The sequence below is a fragment of the Acanthisitta chloris genome, unplaced genomic scaffold, assembly GCF_000695815.1.
Source record: "Acanthisitta chloris isolate BGI_N310 unplaced genomic scaffold, ASM69581v1 scaffold2916, whole genome shotgun sequence".
Taxonomy (NCBI): Eukaryota; Metazoa; Chordata; class Aves; order Passeriformes; family Acanthisittidae; genus Acanthisitta; species Acanthisitta chloris.
Window position 1 is genome coordinate 21,623 of NW_008678573.1, and position 18,036 is coordinate 39,658.

General features: G+C 43.4%; 1 protein-coding gene across 1 annotated transcript in view; it reads left to right on the forward strand.

Moving 5' to 3' along the window:
- The window catches only part of LOC103804326 (cAMP-dependent protein kinase type I-beta regulatory subunit), a gene marked incomplete at its 5' end in the record, with an annotated part of 42,504 nt that overhangs the window by 12,281 nt on the left and 12,187 nt on the right, over window positions 1–18,036 (forward strand). Inside the window, 2 exons of the mRNA XM_009076935.1 lie at window positions 6,342–6,402; window positions 10,881–11,002. Of these exons, the coding sequence (XP_009075183.1) occupies window positions 6,342–6,402; window positions 10,881–11,002 (183 nt within the window). The remainder of the gene's footprint in view (window positions 1–6,341; window positions 6,403–10,880; window positions 11,003–18,036) is intronic.

Below are 18,036 nucleotides of genomic sequence, written 5' to 3' on the forward strand. Positions count from 1 at the left end.
TTATTATTTAGCCTGTCCCAAAGGAAGTTTGTTGAAGCAGATATATTTCTTTATATTTCATTGTCTCAGCTTAGGTAGCCTTGAAGGTCACATTCAAGTTTGTTTTAGCAGCTGTGATGACTGTAAATGTTGGGATAGGTCTTTCTGTCAGGATTTGGAGTGAAATTGCTTGGCTTTCCCTGCAGTCCTTGACAAATTATTATACCATGAAATTCATTGTATTAGATAGGTTACAAAAACCACTTCAACATGTTCCCCCTGCAGTAGACTCACAAATTATCTGTCCATCTGTGTGTTCCACTTATTTCATACAATCATCTGTGCTGACTTACATACTTTTCACTCAGCTGCAAATTTTTGTATGTCTCTGTTCTCTGTGTGTGCACACACAGGCACAGACACACACACTTGTGTGTATATTCAGCATTTATTTGCCTACAGTCTTCTGGGAGAGATGCAAAGGAATTTTTTTTTGCCATAGGATTCTCATGTAATTGAATTGCTGAAATGTTACTGCTCTCTTCTCTGCAATTTGGATTCGAGAGCATCACAGAATGGGGAACATCCCAGGGTAGTACAATATTTGTATTCTAAATATAGCAAATACCACAAATACCAGAGAAGCAAATGTCTGTATCCCAACATCAGATTGATCCCCTAGACAATTCCATTCCCAGACTGAGAAAATCTGAAGTTTTAATTTCGTGTAATTTCTTTTTTAAGAAGACTCGATTCAGGATAATTTAACTATCCTCCAGTTCCCATGGTCCAAGATACCTGGCTCTGGGACTGGAGTTGTGTGGGATTCAGTACATTTTGCCCATTTGGCAAACTTTGCTCACACAAAGTGAGTTGTAATACTGGGATGTAAGTCACGACAAATCAAGGTTAGTCAGTTCCTGTTGTTATGCTTCACTTTATTTCTGCTATTTTGGGTTTCTTCCACTGTCTTTTCACAGCTTTGAACCTGAGAACAAGTTCTTTAACAAGTGTTTTTTTCTACTCAGATTTAATAAAGTCAGAAGGACTCTGTGTTGCCATAAAATGTAGCTTGTGTGGTGGCCAAAGTATAAAGCCAAAGGCTGCAATGCCTCTGACATCTGTGTAATAAAGCACTGGGATTGTCTGTTCATGGCCAGTGTGCACAGGGACTCTTTCTTTCATGGTCCTGTAAGAATATACACCCAAAGCATCGTTCAGTATCAGGTTCTGCAGGGATTAAATGGAGCTGCAGCAGTCCAAAAGGCCATTCTGGCACCTCCTGCCAGGATGACTCTTCATTTGAAGCTTGAGTCATGCTTTGACTTTTGGTAGACATTTATTTGGCTTCTTATGGAAGGCTGAGACTTCAAGGAAGGACCTGATCATGGAATCATCAAGGTTGGAAGAGACTTCTAAGATCATCAAGTCCAACCATTAACCTGTCACTGCTGTAATGCCTAATCCATATCCTCCAGTGTCAGATCCAGACAGCTCCTAAACACTTCTAGGATCAACTCCACCTGAAGAAATGAAGCAAGAAAGGAGATACAAAGCATGCTGGAGGGACAAAGAAAGATTGGACTGGAGGAATGGGAAGAAAAAATGGATGAAAACAGGGAAGGTGAAGAAGGGGTAGTTGGAAAAGAGATGAAACAGATGAAACTCAACAAAACCTAGAGTAGAATCACAGCATCATAGAATTGTCAAGGCTGTAAGAGACCGCTAAGATCATCGAGTCCAACCATTAACATGTCACTGCTGGAACCCCTAAATCCTAAACCATTTCCTCCAGCCCCAGATCCAGACACCTCTTAAACACTTCCAGGGATGGTGACTCCACCACCTCCCTGGGCAATTCCATATTCCAGTGCCTGAACAACCTTACAGGGAAAACATTTCTCCTAACATCTAATCTGAATCTCCCCTGTCTCATTTTATGACTGTTCCATGACCTGTTACAACCTCTGGGGCATTAATTTCTCCCAGCCTGTGTATTGCTTAGGCTGAGCCTAAGGCTTGCTACACTTTTAAGTGGTGCTAAAACTGGCTTTGAGCCCTTTTCTGGATGGATTTGACAAAGGCAAGTGATCTTGTTTCTCCTTGGGCTTGTCTCAGGGAGGAGCACTGCTTAGAATATTAACACATCTTCGTAGTTAATGGGAGCCACTGTCTTTAAGGAGATGAGTTTGTGCATGACAGCTCAGAACCAGGGAGAAGGTGAACAAAGGAAAGGGGGAGAGGGAGAAGCAGAGACTATTGAAATAAGATATTAATAGGTTAGAAAAAAGCAGAATTAATAAAGACTTTTTAAAACATGCCATCAAGAGCCCTGCCAGTGCAAAATTATTCAGGTACATTTACTACTGTTTTTATCTGGCTTGAGCAGTAAGATTTCTCCTTCTTCCCTTGGGAAACTTTTCTGCAAGAGAATAATTTCTCCACTGGGAAAACGTTTTTGATATTGATCTTAAATTAGATTTTCTTAATTTTCTCCTATTACTTTGAGTTATGTCAAGTTCTGCTGTACTGAGTTGCCTTCTCTTGCTGTCATATATCTAGGTGATTATCACTGTCTACTTAAAACCCTTGCCACAATGCATGCTAGCTATGAGGATGGCATACCTATGAGCCCAGTGCTGAGCCAAGAAATACAGGCTGAATTTGTTTTTCTCCTTCCTTATCAGCTCTCCCCAAGTGTTTTAGCATTTCTTCAAGCTCTGTTGCATTTGGGAGCACATTTCTGGAGAAGAGGTACTGAGACAGAATGTAGCACACCAGGCGCCGTCACATCTGAGCCACGGAGATGGAGCCTCTGAACTTCATTCCTGGATGATATCTTTGCATGTACAGACCAAAATAGCCTTGGCTGGGTTCTTGTTGCAGTCTGATGTTGCAAACCAGGTCTCACCTACTGTCTGTAAATCTCTTTCAGCTTTACAGCTTTCAAGTTTTCTTTTGTTTGTCAAATATCTCTTTTTTAGATTTTTTTTCCTTAGCTGTGTTCTCCAAATGGAAGCTCATTTTATTATTTTCTCTCCCATTTCTAATGTCTCCAGGTCCTTTCTTATAATTATCCTGCCCTGGGCAAGCTTTCATAGCAGCATCTCATAGTCTGTAGATATTGTTACTGTCTGATTTGTTGCTGCTTCTAGAAGAGATCCATGAAAATATTGCATGAGAACGGGCTCAGCATGTGGGGACACCATAACAACCACCTCTCCAACCCTTCTGGTTCTTCTTCAGGGGTGAGTGTGGTGGTTGGCACTTCTGCAGAAAGGACCTGACGGGTTGGAGAGGAGGTTGTGATGGTGTTCCTACCTGTGGCCTCAGCAATTTGGGTAAAGCAACTAGACCAAATAAAACAAGTGCAGGAAGGGCAACAGGAGTCAGAGGTGACATTATGCCTATGGCAGGGGATGAGAGGGAAATATTGTGCTGGTCAAGGAAGGTGGGAAGGAACTAGATGATATTTAAGGTCCCTTCTAACCCACGCCACTCAATGATTCTATGATTCTGTGTTCTGTCTCTGTTTCACGGGAGAAAAGATGGTTAATACCAATGGAAATAAGTACATGAGGTTGGTTGTAAGATTTCTACTGCTGGGTTGTTTTGAGCTTGCATTAGAGTAGTGATCTCTCAAAATCCTTCCCCTCACTCTGCTTGTGAAAGCTTGAGCAGGAAAACACACTCAAGGGAAAACAATGAGCATGAGGGTGAGCCAAGCTTCTTGTGTCTGGAAGAGAATCTGGTTGTGCTGATTGGGATCCAGCCTTGTGTGCTCTGAAAAGGCAGGGAAAGCTTCTGTGCCTGCCTGGCCACAGAAGGTGCAGCTGAGGTAAAGCTCTGCTTTCAGGTGGCTCATGCCACTCCAGAAGCTGTTGTTTGTTGAGTGGAGCCATCCTGCAGGATGAGTCAGGAGCTATCAGCTGGGTCACCTTGGGTATCAGTGCATGTGCTGGGAAACAGAACTCCTAAGCCTCAGCCACTAGTTCTTCCCTAGGCTCATGGTCTCCCTTATCTTTGTGGGATGTTAAAGTCAGTGTAGCTATGTGTTAAGTGGAGTCCCACTGAGGCTCTAGATACCTCCATAATACAAAAACTGCTAGCAGCACACTTAATTCATTCTTTCCACTTCAGTTTTGCCTTTTACACTTCTCTTCACAGTGGATTCTGTATCTCTGCCCTGGCTTAGTTTAGCCAAGACATAACACACCTGTTTTCCTGTAGGAAGTCATGGACTCTTCCTTTCCAGGCCAGGTGTGATGCCTGCAATTCCCACCTTCCTGGGTCCTGTCTATGTCTCTAAATACTCGAAGCTGTGGTCAGGCTTCACTTATGGCTACTGATTATTGCTTCTTAAAATTCGTCCGTGTCCACAAGTCACTTAAAAAGCATTTTCCACATCTGTCCCTGGGTGTCCCAGCCCTGCAAACTAAACCACCAATCTGGTTTTCCACAGCTGTCAATTTTGCTGCTCTCGTTTCCACTCAGTTTCAGGAAGGGAAGCAACAACTGCACAGTGTCCAGTTTTCCATTCTTTGTCTCCTGGCGAGCTGTCAGGAGCTGGAGTTGGTTTGCAGAGCCTCCTGTGTTTGAAGTCCTTGAGGTTTTTTTTCTTTCTGGCACTTCAAATGCTCTCAGGGCCCCCCGAGGTTGAGAACCAAGTTTGTCAGACAGAGAGGTCAGACAGGGGTTAGCGATGCTATTGCTGAGGAGAACTGTCAGCACCAGACTTGGAAATCATGAACGGGGTGTGGAGGGGGAGACCTCAGGAGCTGGTGCTGCTGCTGATCCAGAGCTACCTGAAAGAGTGACAGCTCCTGCTAGTGCTGTGTGATGTTTCAGAATGGGGTTGCCCCAGGATAGGGACACAAATGGGAGCTGTACCCAGAGGAGAGCACCAGGCAGCTCTGTTGGTGCTGTGGTCCTAGGTGGGAGCCAAAGCTTGTTGATGTTCATGGATTCAAAGGATTCACCTTGCTTTGGGGGTCATTGCATCAAGTCCAACCTGCACAGTGTGTGGGAAAGGGGACAATGTTTAATTCATAGTTGTATCATTGCACTTGAGTGACAGGTTAATGGTTGGACTTGATGATCTTAGAGGTCTCTTTCAACCTTGATTCTAGACCAGCCTTTCCCATCTTCATAACTGAAACACTTCTGAATGCTTTCACAGTGGAGGGCAAAATGTCTCTCCTCCTTTTCCTTTCTCTATCCCCACTTTCTGCCCCTGCTTCCAGCAATTACCAGTGAGAGAGGAGGAATAGAGAAGTGGCTTTTTCTATGGCAGACACTGACATTTGGTTCCATCTCCCCTGCCACCTTTGTTTGTGGCACCTTTATTTCCCTTTCCTTAAGAAGGTGAATGGATATTCCTTGGTCTGTGCTCCTGCCTTGTAGATCTGACAAGCAGGCACCAGGCAGCTTTCAACATCCACAGGGAATCAGGCAGAAACAATATGGGATGTCATATGATAGTATGGAACAAAGTGCATGGTACCAAGGCAGACCCTGGAGTTCCTCTTTGGTACCTGGGAAGATTTTCTTTTCAAGTCTTTTGTGTCACTGCAGAAGGCATTAAAGACTAATTCTTTCATTTTGTACTAGTAAAACTGCATCATATTTATTCATACATGAATCTCCTTCAAAAGTGTGTGCTGGAATGGCATCTTAAGCTTTTTGTCTTGGTGATCAAACACTATGTAAATAGAAGGAGTCTTAGTAATTTATCACGCAACAAGATCTTAATAGAGTGAGAATGATTGTGCTGCACATACATTGATGGATTGGCTGCCCCAAAATGCTTAAATCTTGTTAAAATACTAATATGAATAGATTGCTCAGCACTAGCAATAGATACAGCACTGTACAGAATATAAACAGGCTTACAGATAAACACTCTTGGCACGAAAGAGTTTGTAACCTAAAAGGAGAATATTTTAAGAGGATATTTAAGGGGATATTTCAAGTTTCATCCTACTTTGTGATTATAAATTCCCTTCTAGCAGGGCCTCATTGGCAACAAGATATATTTTGAATTAGCTAAGCAGCTAATTGATGAAGCTCAGGCTCTAAAATGAGTAATAAAGGATACAATTCATCCACGGTGTCCAGTAACACCAGTGAAGTCAGTAAAATTACACCAGGATTGAATTTGAGTCCTTCTGTCTTTGCTTATCAGCAATACAACTTGCCCAGACATTTTATGGGGAAACATTTCCCTTAGGCTGTTTACACTGGCTATGCTGAAGATTTGGAAGGGGAGGTTAAAAAAAACCAAGAAGAGCAGCTGTAGGAAGAAATCACAAAAATACTTTGTGTAATGCTCTGCCTCCTTTTTCTCTCTCCCTTAATAACAGGGCAGCACGCTGAGGAAGAGGAAGATGTATGAAGAATTCCTGAGCAAGGTCTCCATTTTGGGTCAGTTGCCCTTTGGAACTTAATTCCTTGGTTCTGTGTGTTGGCAGAATGAATTTGGGTCTTTGATGGCACGATGAAAGCAGTGGTGGTCAAACAGAAGGTCTCACCTTGGGCTGTTTCTGAAGGAATCCAAGTGTAAAGGGCCCTTTTTAGGGCTTGTTTTTCTCATTCTTTGCTGTGCACTGAGCGTGTGTTTGAAGCACACATGAAACATGGCAACAGGCACACACTGGTGACCTTTCCTTAGCTGCTGGTGCAGTAAAAATCACATGGACAGAGCAGAAAACAGTGCAGAGATATGGATTTGTCATACAGTCTAGTTGCATCCTTCCAGGGGACAGGTGAGAGGGTTTTTCCTGCAGGAATAATGTGTTTCTGTGCCCTAAACAAACTAACCTTAGAAATCAAAATGGACTGATTTTTTCCCTTCTGTACATTTTACAGCCCCTGTCTCACATTCTTAAAACATCTGTTTAGCTTCTTGTCCTTGGATTTTGTTTCCCTTTGATTAATGTGATAGCCACGAAATTTGGACATGTTCTTGATGGCCTTCAGTAGGAAAAACAACAACCCCATAATGCCTGACCAATCAATCACCATTAGGAGAACAAAAGCCTCTAATAAGGAGGACAGTGTTAGACAGTACAATGAATTGTTGATTCTGCAGGAGAAACATCATGTTTCTGCTGGGGTTGTTTGGAACAAAACAGTTGAGGATTCATTCGCTATATAATTAAAGCATTTGTATTTCTACTTCAAATTGTTCTGGTTCTTGTTTATGGTTTTCATCTACCATTTGAGCTGAGGTACCTGAAACATGAGAGTGGCTCAGTGAGAGTATACTTGAACTTCTGAGAGCTGCTATCCATGAAACTTCCAATTATATTTGTACCCTTAAAGTAAGGCCAAGTATGTGGTTCACTTATTAATGAAGTTTCCATCATTTCCATGCTTTCTTTTATGCTTAATTTAAATCTTCCTAAACTAAGAGCACAAATTATACCAAATTACAATGAGTATTTAAAGAAAAAAAGGAGCTGTGCACCTGCACTAATGAGGAGCAATTACAACAATGAGACATCTCAAAACAATTCCAGAGTAGAAAGGTTATTCAGAGATGTGCTTCCTCAAACATGTGGTTTGCAGTGTAATTATAGCCTAATTTGTAGTGTGGCTTTTGAATCTCCTTTAAAAAGTTTTTTTGTAAGTGCAGAAAAGCAGTGAACAAAATAACACATCACTGCAGGAACATGGAAACTTAGGTGAAATGTGTAAGGATGTATTTGACATGTCCAAAAAGTAAAAGGCACCTGGGAAGCAGAGAGATATTTTAGAAGCCTGAACACAGCACTGAGAACTTCACTTCATGCCTTCATGTGGTCAGAACTCAGTGATTTCCTGCTGGAAAAACCTCTACCTGCTGCTTATATATGTTTTTCCAAGGCCTTGTGTAGTGTCTGTAATTAGCCATAAAATTGTAGGAGTCACTTTTTTTGTTTTAAATCTTATGGATTTTTTTCATAGAATGTTAAGGGGTTGGAATGGAGATAAGAGATCATCCAGCCCCAACCCCCTGCCCTGGGCAGGGACACCTCCCACCAGAGCAGGTTGCTCAAGGCTTCAGCCAACCTGGCTGTGAACACTGCCAGGGCTGGGGCAGCCACAGCCTCCCTGGGCAACCTGGGCCAGTGTCTCACCACCCTCACAGGGAAAACTTCTGCCTGATATCTAGCCTACATTTTCTCTCCTTCAATTTGTGCCCATTGCCCCTTGTCCTGTCACTGCAGCTCCTAACACAGAGTCCCTCTGCAGCTTCCCTGGAGCCCCTTCAGCTCCTGGCAGGTTGCTCTGAGGTCTCCACACAACCTTCTCTTCTCCAGGCTGAACAGCCCCAACTTCCTCATAGAGGAGATTCTCCAGTCCTCTGATCAGCTTCGTGGCCTCCTCTGGACTTGCTCCAGCAGTTCCATGACCTTCTTACCCTGAGGGCACCAGAACTGTGTGTGATGCTCCAGGTGTGGCCTCACGAGAGCAGAGCAGAGGGGCAGAATCACCCCCTCGGACCTGCTGCCCACACTCCTTAAATTTTGAGATTATTAATAACTGCTTCTAGTGTATCGAACAAGATGTGAAAAAAAGTAATTAAGTCTTTCTTCTGGAGTTTAATTAACTGTGAAGCCATGAATTGATAAGTACAATGTAGAAAGTGCAAAAAATTGCAAGTGGACTACTTTATTTGATTCATTAGCCAATGTATTTGTAGTGGTACAATCCCCTTAGACAAAAGAGAGACACTTCGTGACTAGAGCTCGAATTAGCTTTGAATTTTTCATAAAGCCAAGTGAAGAAGAAGTTTCAAGAGACTCTTTCTTTTCATTGTTAATTACCGAGTTCTTTTTCAAAAAAAAATAAATGAAAAAGCCTTCTCTAGTCTATATGAAAGAGTTTTCTACTTCTTTTTAATCTAACAGAGCAGTTTTTGAATATTGAACTGACAATCTGGGCTTGGTCTTTGGTATTAATGCTTCTGCAGCAAAGGTCAAACACACCAGGAAAGGGTTTTAGTGATTATAGGTGGGGAAAATGTTAGAAATAATTGATTTCCCAACCAGCAATAGAAAGTGGCATAAAAACATGAAGATGTGTCAGGCAACTCCAAACTTACCTTTGGTGCATCGATCACTCTGATCTGGTTTTGTTACCAGACTCAATATTCCCTTGTGAGCTCAGCCAAAAGGCTTTTTGAGTTCTAAAGAACAATTCTTTCACCCTCTCACAATACTTCTAAGCAGTATTTGGAACCAAATGGGGAAACCAGAGCCTGACAGAACAGCACAGGTCTAATCCTGGTGTCAGAAACCACATCTTGACTTACATTAGTTCAATAATTCATAGCCAGTAGGAATCAGCAGAGCTCTGGAACAGGAATTTTAGCCCAGCTTTTTGAGGCAGTGAAGGTTAAATCATTGTATTATCTTCTTTCTTTTAATAACTTTTAAACCTGTAATTTTTCAGTCAAACCTGATAAAAGTACAAAAGTTCAAGTATAATTAATTGTCTTGCATTGTCATGCAAATAGGTATTGGAGAGAGACACAGGTGGCATCCTCTCAGAGGGCAGGACAGGGAGAATTCATCCCTTAGCAAGGGCAGGAGGAGGAGGATGGAGGGACAGTGAGCAGCCCTGGGTGTGCCCTGTGCAGGCTGTCCTTGGCCATGTAGGTACCACAGCAGGTTTGGGGCAGGTGCAGGTGGGTGAGGAGGACCTCACAGCACAGGGATCTGGCTGTGTTAGCTCCATTGCTCCTCAGAAAGACTGGTCAGTTATTCTTACAGAAGTTTGCTTTTAAGTTTTATAACTTTTCTCTCTAAGTGGTGCCCTCAATGTAAAAAGGACATGGAACTGTTGGAGCAAGTCCAGAGGAGGCCACAAAGATGGTAAGAGGACTGGAGCATCTCCCCTATGAAGACAGGCTGAGGGAGTTGGGGCTGTTCAGCCTGGAGAAGAGAAGGTTGTGTGGAGACCTCAGAGCAACCTGCCAGGAGCTGAAGGGGCTCCAGGGAAGCTGCAGAGAGACTCTTGGATAGGGACTGGAGTGACAGGACAAGGGGCAGTGAGTACAAATTGGAAGAGGGGAAATTTAGATTAGATATCAGGAAGAAGTTTTCCCTGTGAGGGTGGTGAGACACTGTCCCAGGTTGCCCAGGGAGGCTGTGGCTGCCCCAACCCTGGCAGTGTTCACAGCCAGGTTGGCTAAAGCCTTGAGCAACCTGCTCTGGTGGGAGGTGTCCCTGCCCAGGGCAGGGGTTGGGGCTGGATGATCTCTGAGCTCCAAAATTCCTCCAACTCCTAAAATTCTATGATTCCATGAAGTGGGGGAATGAAAACACTTTGCAAGCCATCCTGTTGGCAAAGGAAACAGAGGTGCCACTTCAAACACCCATAAACTGATGCCACCAGAGCCTGGCCATTGGCTCCAGAGGTGCCAAGGTCTCACCCACGGGCAAAAGTCATCACTGAGATCTACACTCTGCATCACTTATCTGGCAGCCCATCAGGAACAGGCTGGGAGCAGCTCTGACAAAAAGACAGTAGGACTTGTTCTGACATCTGGTGTGGGATGTGGTAAGAGAATCTCGGCGCTCTCCTATCGCTGGTATCTCCAAACAGCTCCTCAGCTGCTCCAGTGCGCAGCAGCGTCAGGGCAGCGCCGCAGCAGATCTCAGGCACAGGCAACCAGAGCCAACTTTTCCTGTCCAACTTTTAAGATGACTATCTGGGTGATTACTAAAGCCTAAGACACAATGAATAAATACATTCATGTTTCCCAACTGGAGGTTCATGCAAAGTGCCTGGATGAAAGAAATGTTTCTTTTATAACAGAACCAGGCACGGCAGAGCTGTCAGTTTAGATATGAATCTTCAGCCAAAGTTAAGAGTCTTTTTATAATATAGCTTTATGATCTTCAATATTTTAGAGTCCCTGGACAAATGGGAGCGGCTGACAGTGGCTGATGCACTGGAACCTGTCCAGTTTGAAGATGGGGAAAAAATTGTTGTGCAGGGAGAGCCTGGTGATGACTTCTTCATTATTACAGAGGTAAGATTGGCATCCTGATAAGCACTGTCATTTCCTGGTAAAGATCAAGGCTGTGTATTAAAGACATTTGGGTTCAGTTCAATCTCTTATTTCAGCATGGATCTAACTCCACAGAAACCAGAAGACTTACTCAAAATTCTAATGAATTCAGAGACCAGTTCTGTGGAATTGTACTAAGTGGGACAATCCTAGTTCCAGTAAATGGAAAATGCAGAGGAATTTTGAGGTGTGTCTTTACTGTTTGAAGGTTTGTTTTCTACAGGAGATTTTTCTAGTTCCAAATTGCCAAGACTTCGGTGGTGCTGATCAGCCACACAGGGCACTGATCATTGTTCCCAAAGGGACTTACAGGAGAAATCACAAATGGACATCTGTAAACTGGAGCAGGAGACCTGATCAGAAAACAGATAATTTGTTCTTTGTTTTGCCTTAAACTCAGTCCAAATGGCTGAGCCATTTTCTTGTTTACTCTCACACAGGCAGACAGATCTGTCAGACAGCTGAAAATGCTGACATCTTTTTGGGAGATTATCTGACACTTCAGTTCCACCATCTCACTTCTGCAAACAGATGCTGACGGGGTTTTTCCTCCCTCTCTGACATAAATATTTGGATCCTTGGTATCTCATACAAATACCAAGGCACTGTGATATAACAAGTTATAAAAAGGTATTAGAGAGACTCAGACTGAATAAGAAGAGAACATTAGGATATGATTGTCTATGGGTTGAAGTAGGAGCTTTTCAGGACCAGCTGTGAGTGTTCATACACAAATATATAGACTAGGAATGCCCAACATATGGCTGTGTGGTGATAATTCCAGTGCTCATGCCAGGCCAGGTGTTCCATGACCTGCACTGAGGCAGGTGGTGGCACAGGAGCTGGGAGAAGGTGGGTCAGAAGGATGTAAGGAGGAGGTATCATTGTGTTGCCTTGGGATCCACTTGTATGTTCACAGAATACACCTCTGGCTCCATCAAGCTGCTGTGCTGGGATGTGATTTAGGAGGAAAGAGATCCTGCCCTGCACAGGTGATGAAGGGTTTGTACAGCTCCTGTTCCAGATGGTTTAGAGGCAAACAGGCTTTGTTTTGCCTGCTCCTTATCTGTGGATTTTTGGACAGATGCCTCTATCCAAGGCAGCCAGAATTTGGTTCATAATCAATATCTGACACATAAAATTCCATCCTTCTTTCCTCTTAAGTGTTGAAAACATGTATTTGATTTATGAACATAGTTTCTCTTCCAATGCTCACAAAATTGTCAGTGCAAGTAACTGCACCTGTCTGTCACACAGTGAGACAACTCAGGAGCTTTACATATATGACAAGCAGTGTCCCTTCACAACAATAGTGTCAGAATAAAAGAGATGTTAGATATTAGATGGGGAATCTTTTTTTTTTTGTTGTTAAGAAGAGATTTAGTATATAAGGAAAATTTAGGAAATATAAGTTTTTTTTCAGGAATATGGGAATTTTATTTCTCCTGGTGTGATTAAGTGTGCTGTTACTCCTTGCAGCAGCATGAGAGCAGGAAAACCTAATTTTCTTAGCCATCAAATCCCATGTGGAAAATTGGCAGCTTGCTTAAGAGTTACCAAGGGCCTTTATTTTCCCCCTCTTGCTCAAACAGCTGTTAAGACTTGAATAGGTAGAAAAGCATTAACACTGTATAAAGCATCTGCTCACCTCACCCTTCCACTATAAATCCGACATAGTTTCTCACTTTGGAAATTGCCTATATTTTTCTGCTTTAAAGAATGAACATCCAGTATCAAATATTTTCTTGTGCTGCAGTAGTATTTCTGCCTGCTCACACACAGTTTAAGCTTTGTACTTTAAACCTGACTTTACATCTTTGATGTTAAACTTTTCTGCAGGAAAATTGCTGTGAGCTGCCAGGAACACATTATTCTACAAACTGGTTGAGAGGAGTTTTGGCTGGGTTGTTGTCACAATATGTTGAAAAGCCATTAGTTTTTTTCTTATGGTTTTTTTTTTATGTTTGTGGCCTTATAATCCAAAACACTAAGAAATGCAGCCAATTTGTTTGGCTGCTGGATATGCAGAAACTATTTCATGTATCACCAGAATGCAGCCTGCTTTGGGGCACAGCATGTCCAGTAGTACAAAGCTTTGCCACACAGTTTTTGGGCAAGGAACTCATTTACCTTTTTATTTACTCATTTCACATTTTGATGGAGCTAAGAAAGCTAACTGCATCCTGGGCTGCATCAAAGGCAGTGTGGGCAGCAGGTTGAGAGAGGTGATTCTGCCTCTCTGCTCTGCTCTGGTGAGTCCTCACCTGCAGTACTGCATCCAGCTCTGGGCTTCTCTCTCCAGTGGAGGCTGTGAAGATGATCAGAGAGATGGAGCATCTCTCCTGTGAGGAAAAGTTGAGAGAACTGGGATTATTCAGCTCAGAGAAGAGAAGGCTTTGGGGTGACCTAATTGCAGCCTTCCAGTACCTGAAGGAAGTCTACAAGCAAGATGAGGAGAGACTTTACAAGGGCCTGGAGTGACAGGACAAGGGGCAGTGGCTTCAAACTGAAAGAGAGGAGGTTTAGATTAGAAATTTGGGAGAAATTCTCCCCTGTGAGGGCGCTGAGGCACTGGCACAGGTTGCCCAGGGAAGCCGGGGCAGCCTCATCCCTGGGAGTGTTCCAGGCCAGGTTGGATGGGGCTTGGAGCAACCTGGGCTGGTGGAAGGTGACCCTGCCCACAGCAGGAGGGTTGGATCTCAATGATCTTTAAGGTCCCTTCCAACCCAAACCATTCTATGATTCTAAGATTTGTTATAAACCACAGTTCATTCAGGACATGCCTTAGACAAATCAGTTTCCTATTTATAAAGCAGCAGCATCTCAGGTACTGGTTCTGAGTGAGCTCTTGTGACTCCTGTCATAAAAGCTCCTCTAAGAGGAGGATTTTTAAATTGTTAGCACAGTTTTGTATGAACTTCATCAATTAGTCATTCATTCTGGTTCTCCTGCCATGCTGCCTTCCTCTCTGGCATCCCTTTGGATACCATTCCATGTACATTGGTCCTGCCCAAGGACACAGCCTATGAGTGATTGGCACCTTCAGGATGTGCAGACTGAAGAGAAACCATTAAACCCTTTTGAAAGGGAGACTTGTAGCCCTGGTGATGATCAGAGCAGCAATTCCTGCTTTGAACCAGGAATAGCATCCTGGTTAGCATGGACAAGAATATTTATTCTCCCCCTTCTCTCAAGCAAACACATTCACCTTTTCTATGTGTTTTTCTTAGCATAACCCTTTTTTCATGGCTTTCTGTCCACCTTCCCATCTGCAGTGTTGCACAGGTTATTTGAGGTGCAGGTTATTTGGGGTGCAGCTGTATGCCTGGAAATGCCACAGTGCCCCTTGGAGATCAAGGCTGTAGCAGGAGCTCAGCCAAATTATTGGAATAACAGAAAACCTGCACAGGGAAGAATGACAGGAAACCAGGGCTTGAAAGTTCGCTGCTCACAAAGCTGTCTATGGCTCATTTTTTGTTAAAAAGCTTAATGAGAGAAGTATTACCCTGAGATTCCAGCAGAGCTCCAGTTTTTCTGCCATCCTAAACCTTCACAGGCACCAGTAAAATGTTTACTTGCAGTAGGTTGGATGCTTTTCCATTTAAATCTCCAGCAGCCTTCAACAAGACTTTGTTTCAATATTTACAGGCTGTGATTTTTTTTTCAGAGATAGAATTATTGTAATGTTTATACCATGTCCCTTAATTTGAAGATAGGATCAGAAGTGAATGTCTGCTTAAAAAAAAAAGCAAAGGAACCACTTCTCTGAGACTGATTTACTGCACTTGAAATTAAAATTAAATTAAAATTAAAATAACTGGTAATTAAAAAAAAAAAAAAAAGAAAGAAGAAAAAAAGCAGCAGTTTCTGTATTTTCAGACATTTCCAGGTCTTACTTTCCCACTCTGGTTTTCACACAACAAACTGAGGCTTTCCCAGACCAGACAGATGTGGAATGTATCTGCTGGATTCCAAGGTCATGGAATTATCCCATATGAGATTCCTGGCAGGGAGGTGAAAAACTTTAAGTACCATGAAACAATTGTTGCCATAAAGAATTACATTTTGGCAAGGGTAAATCATAACAGATGTACTGTTTCTAACAAATACATTTGCAGTTGTGTCGTGCATTGCCACACTGTGTACCCAGCAGTGGGGAGGATTTCTTCATCTGACTTCAGATAAGGCAAATATTTTTAGCTAGCATTTTAAAGTGGTAGATGCAAAGGCATGTGAGCTTTGTGGAGTTAAAAGGCCCTTTACATGAAATGCTAGTTGAACAGGGGATGATTTGATTCCCAACCTGTGCTTTGCCACTGACTCCAGTAGTTCAAACTAGTGTACTAGTGCTGTGAAACTGGAAAGGAAAGAGGTTTTTGCTGTTGTCTAGGTGATTGAGAAAGGTAGTGACAATAGCATTAAAAATAGCAGTTATGAGCATGTACCACTCGCTTGGGTTCAGCTTCCAACTTGGCTGGGTGGCACAGAGCCTCCAAGTCTGGAACACAGCTGCCCAAAATGCAAGGACCTGCAGCCTGATGGGTTTTCAGAGAATCATAGAATTTAGGGGCTGGAATGGAGCTCAGAGATCATCCAGCGCCAACCCCTGCCCTGGGCAGGGACACCTCCCACCAGAGCAGGTTGCTCAAGGCTCATCCAACCTGGCTGTGAACACTGCCAGGGTTGGGGCAGCCACAGCCTCCCTGGGCAACCTGGGCCAGTGTCTCACCACCCTCACAGGTATCTTCCTGATACCTAGCCTAAATTTCCCTCTTTCAATTTCTCCCCATTACTCTTTGTCCTGTCCCTGCAGTTCCTAACCCAGAGTCCCTCTGCAGCTTCCCTGGATTCTCTTCAGCTCCTGGCAGGTTGCTCTGAGGTCTCCACACAACCTTCTCTTCTCCAGGCTGAACAGCCCCAACTCCCTCAGCCTGTCCTCGTAGGAAGATGCTCCAGTGCTCTGATCAGCTTCATGGCCTCCTCTGGACTTGCTCCAACAGTTCCATATCCTCTTTACACTGAGGGCACCAGAACTGTGTGCAGTATTCCAGGTGGGGCCTCACGAGAGCAGAGCAGAGGGGCAGTTTTCCAGCACCCACACCCTCTCCCCATGTCAGATCCTTTGGCTCACTCGTCCTCACTGAGCACAGCACACAGCGCACACACTGTCACGGGACTCCAGTGACTGTGCTCAGGGAGCCTTTTTATCTCAGCTGCACACTGAGAGCTCGCTGAACTGCTGCCATATGGCCCTGATACTCCTAAAGTTTGACATGGTTGAAGAAAAATGCATGCACAGACACAAACAGGCACAGGTGGAAGAGGAGAGAACAGCAAAAGGTTCCTAACAGGGCCACGCTGTGCCCAAAGAGCACAGCTTGTAACTGCCCTTTCGGTGTGCTCTCCTCAGCCTGTCATCTCCTCGCTGGACAGGTTGGTTTAAGTGGTGCAGAAAACAGAGAAATAAAACTGCATGAGAAGTAAAACATTTCCAATGAATAGCTGGTCGAGCTGCCCAGCAATAGCATGCAGCAGCCTAAAAATAAAAGACCTAAAAATAGCAGATAATTCACAGGAGACAATTCAAGGAGAAATGGACCCATGGTATCGAGTGGTTTGACATTAGATTTTTAGCTTTAGAAACAAGGATATTTAACTGCAGATTGGTGCTGAGTTACAGGGGGTTATTGCAACCTTCTCTGCAACTCCTTTGTGAAAAGCACTTCAAAAAAACTCAGGATTTGTGTTCTTCATCATTATCCTGCTGGTTAGAGAGGAGGCAGAGTCAGGGCATCTGATTTTCAGACTCACCTGTCCAGTCTGAGGGCAGAACATTACCCTCTCTATTTCCCCATCATGGGGAATAATCCTAATGGCACTTCATAAAGGTGAGGAAAAGCTTAATGGGAAAAGGCATCAATATCTGTCACTACTGAAAGCAGGCAATAGGAATAGCAAGAGAAAAAAAGATCATTGATAGTGTAGAAGTCCTTGAAGAATTAATGCATAGAGCTGCCTCATTTCTCTCATAGAACTGCCTCATTGACAGAAATGAATCTAATTAACTGGTACTGATTATTAGCACTCTCCTTGGCTGATCAGATTGGAAACAGCCCAGTAATCTTTGGGGGACTCTTAGCTTTCATGCTGCTGTTGACATTTCAAGTCAGGGCCACAAACTGCCTCTGGTCTAGGCAGGATCTGCTGCGAGTCCTTGCCCAGAGTGTACTTGAGATACTGTCCTGTAGGTGAAATCAGTGTTTCCAGCCCTGCTGACACTCTTGGCACAGTGTGGAGAGTCTGTGCACAGATGCAGTTCAAAGCCTTGTTAGGTGGAACAGTGTTTGTAAACTCTCCCTGCCATGGTAACGTGCAGCAGCAGCGGAAGAGCCACGAGCAGCCTTGGAAGGGCACTCAGACCTGCACAGAATTGGGATTTTCTCTAGGAAAAGTCGACTTGAGGCTTAAATGACACAACAAGCATCTGAAGATTTATGATTTAAAAGCTTCTTAAGAAGGAAAAGAGAAGAAAAATAATAGCCCAATTGTTTCCTGCCCTAAATTGTTGCTCTTTGACATTCTAACCTAGGAGAGACCCCTTTGGCACCTACCCCTGTGACAGGCAGGAGAACTACAAAGTAAACTTCTTCCGTATGGATAATGAAGTCACTGCCTTAGGCACACTCTGCTATCACACCTGATAATCTCCTTAAAACACAGCATGATTAATTATTAATTAGGAAGATGAATGTTGTCTAGAAAAGGAGTTTCAAAGGCTACAATCCCAACTGCTTAGTGTTACCAGGATTTTGTTGATACCAAAGATGTTTGTCCAAGGCAGTTTGCAGCGACTCCTAATGTACCCAATAAACAAAATATACCAAATAAACAGCCAGCAGGCACCAGGGCTCTGTGCTCTGCTTATTTTTAACTGCAAAGACATTGTTTCCCACAGAGCTCTTACAGGAAAGGGATGTTCGATTTTCATGATATTA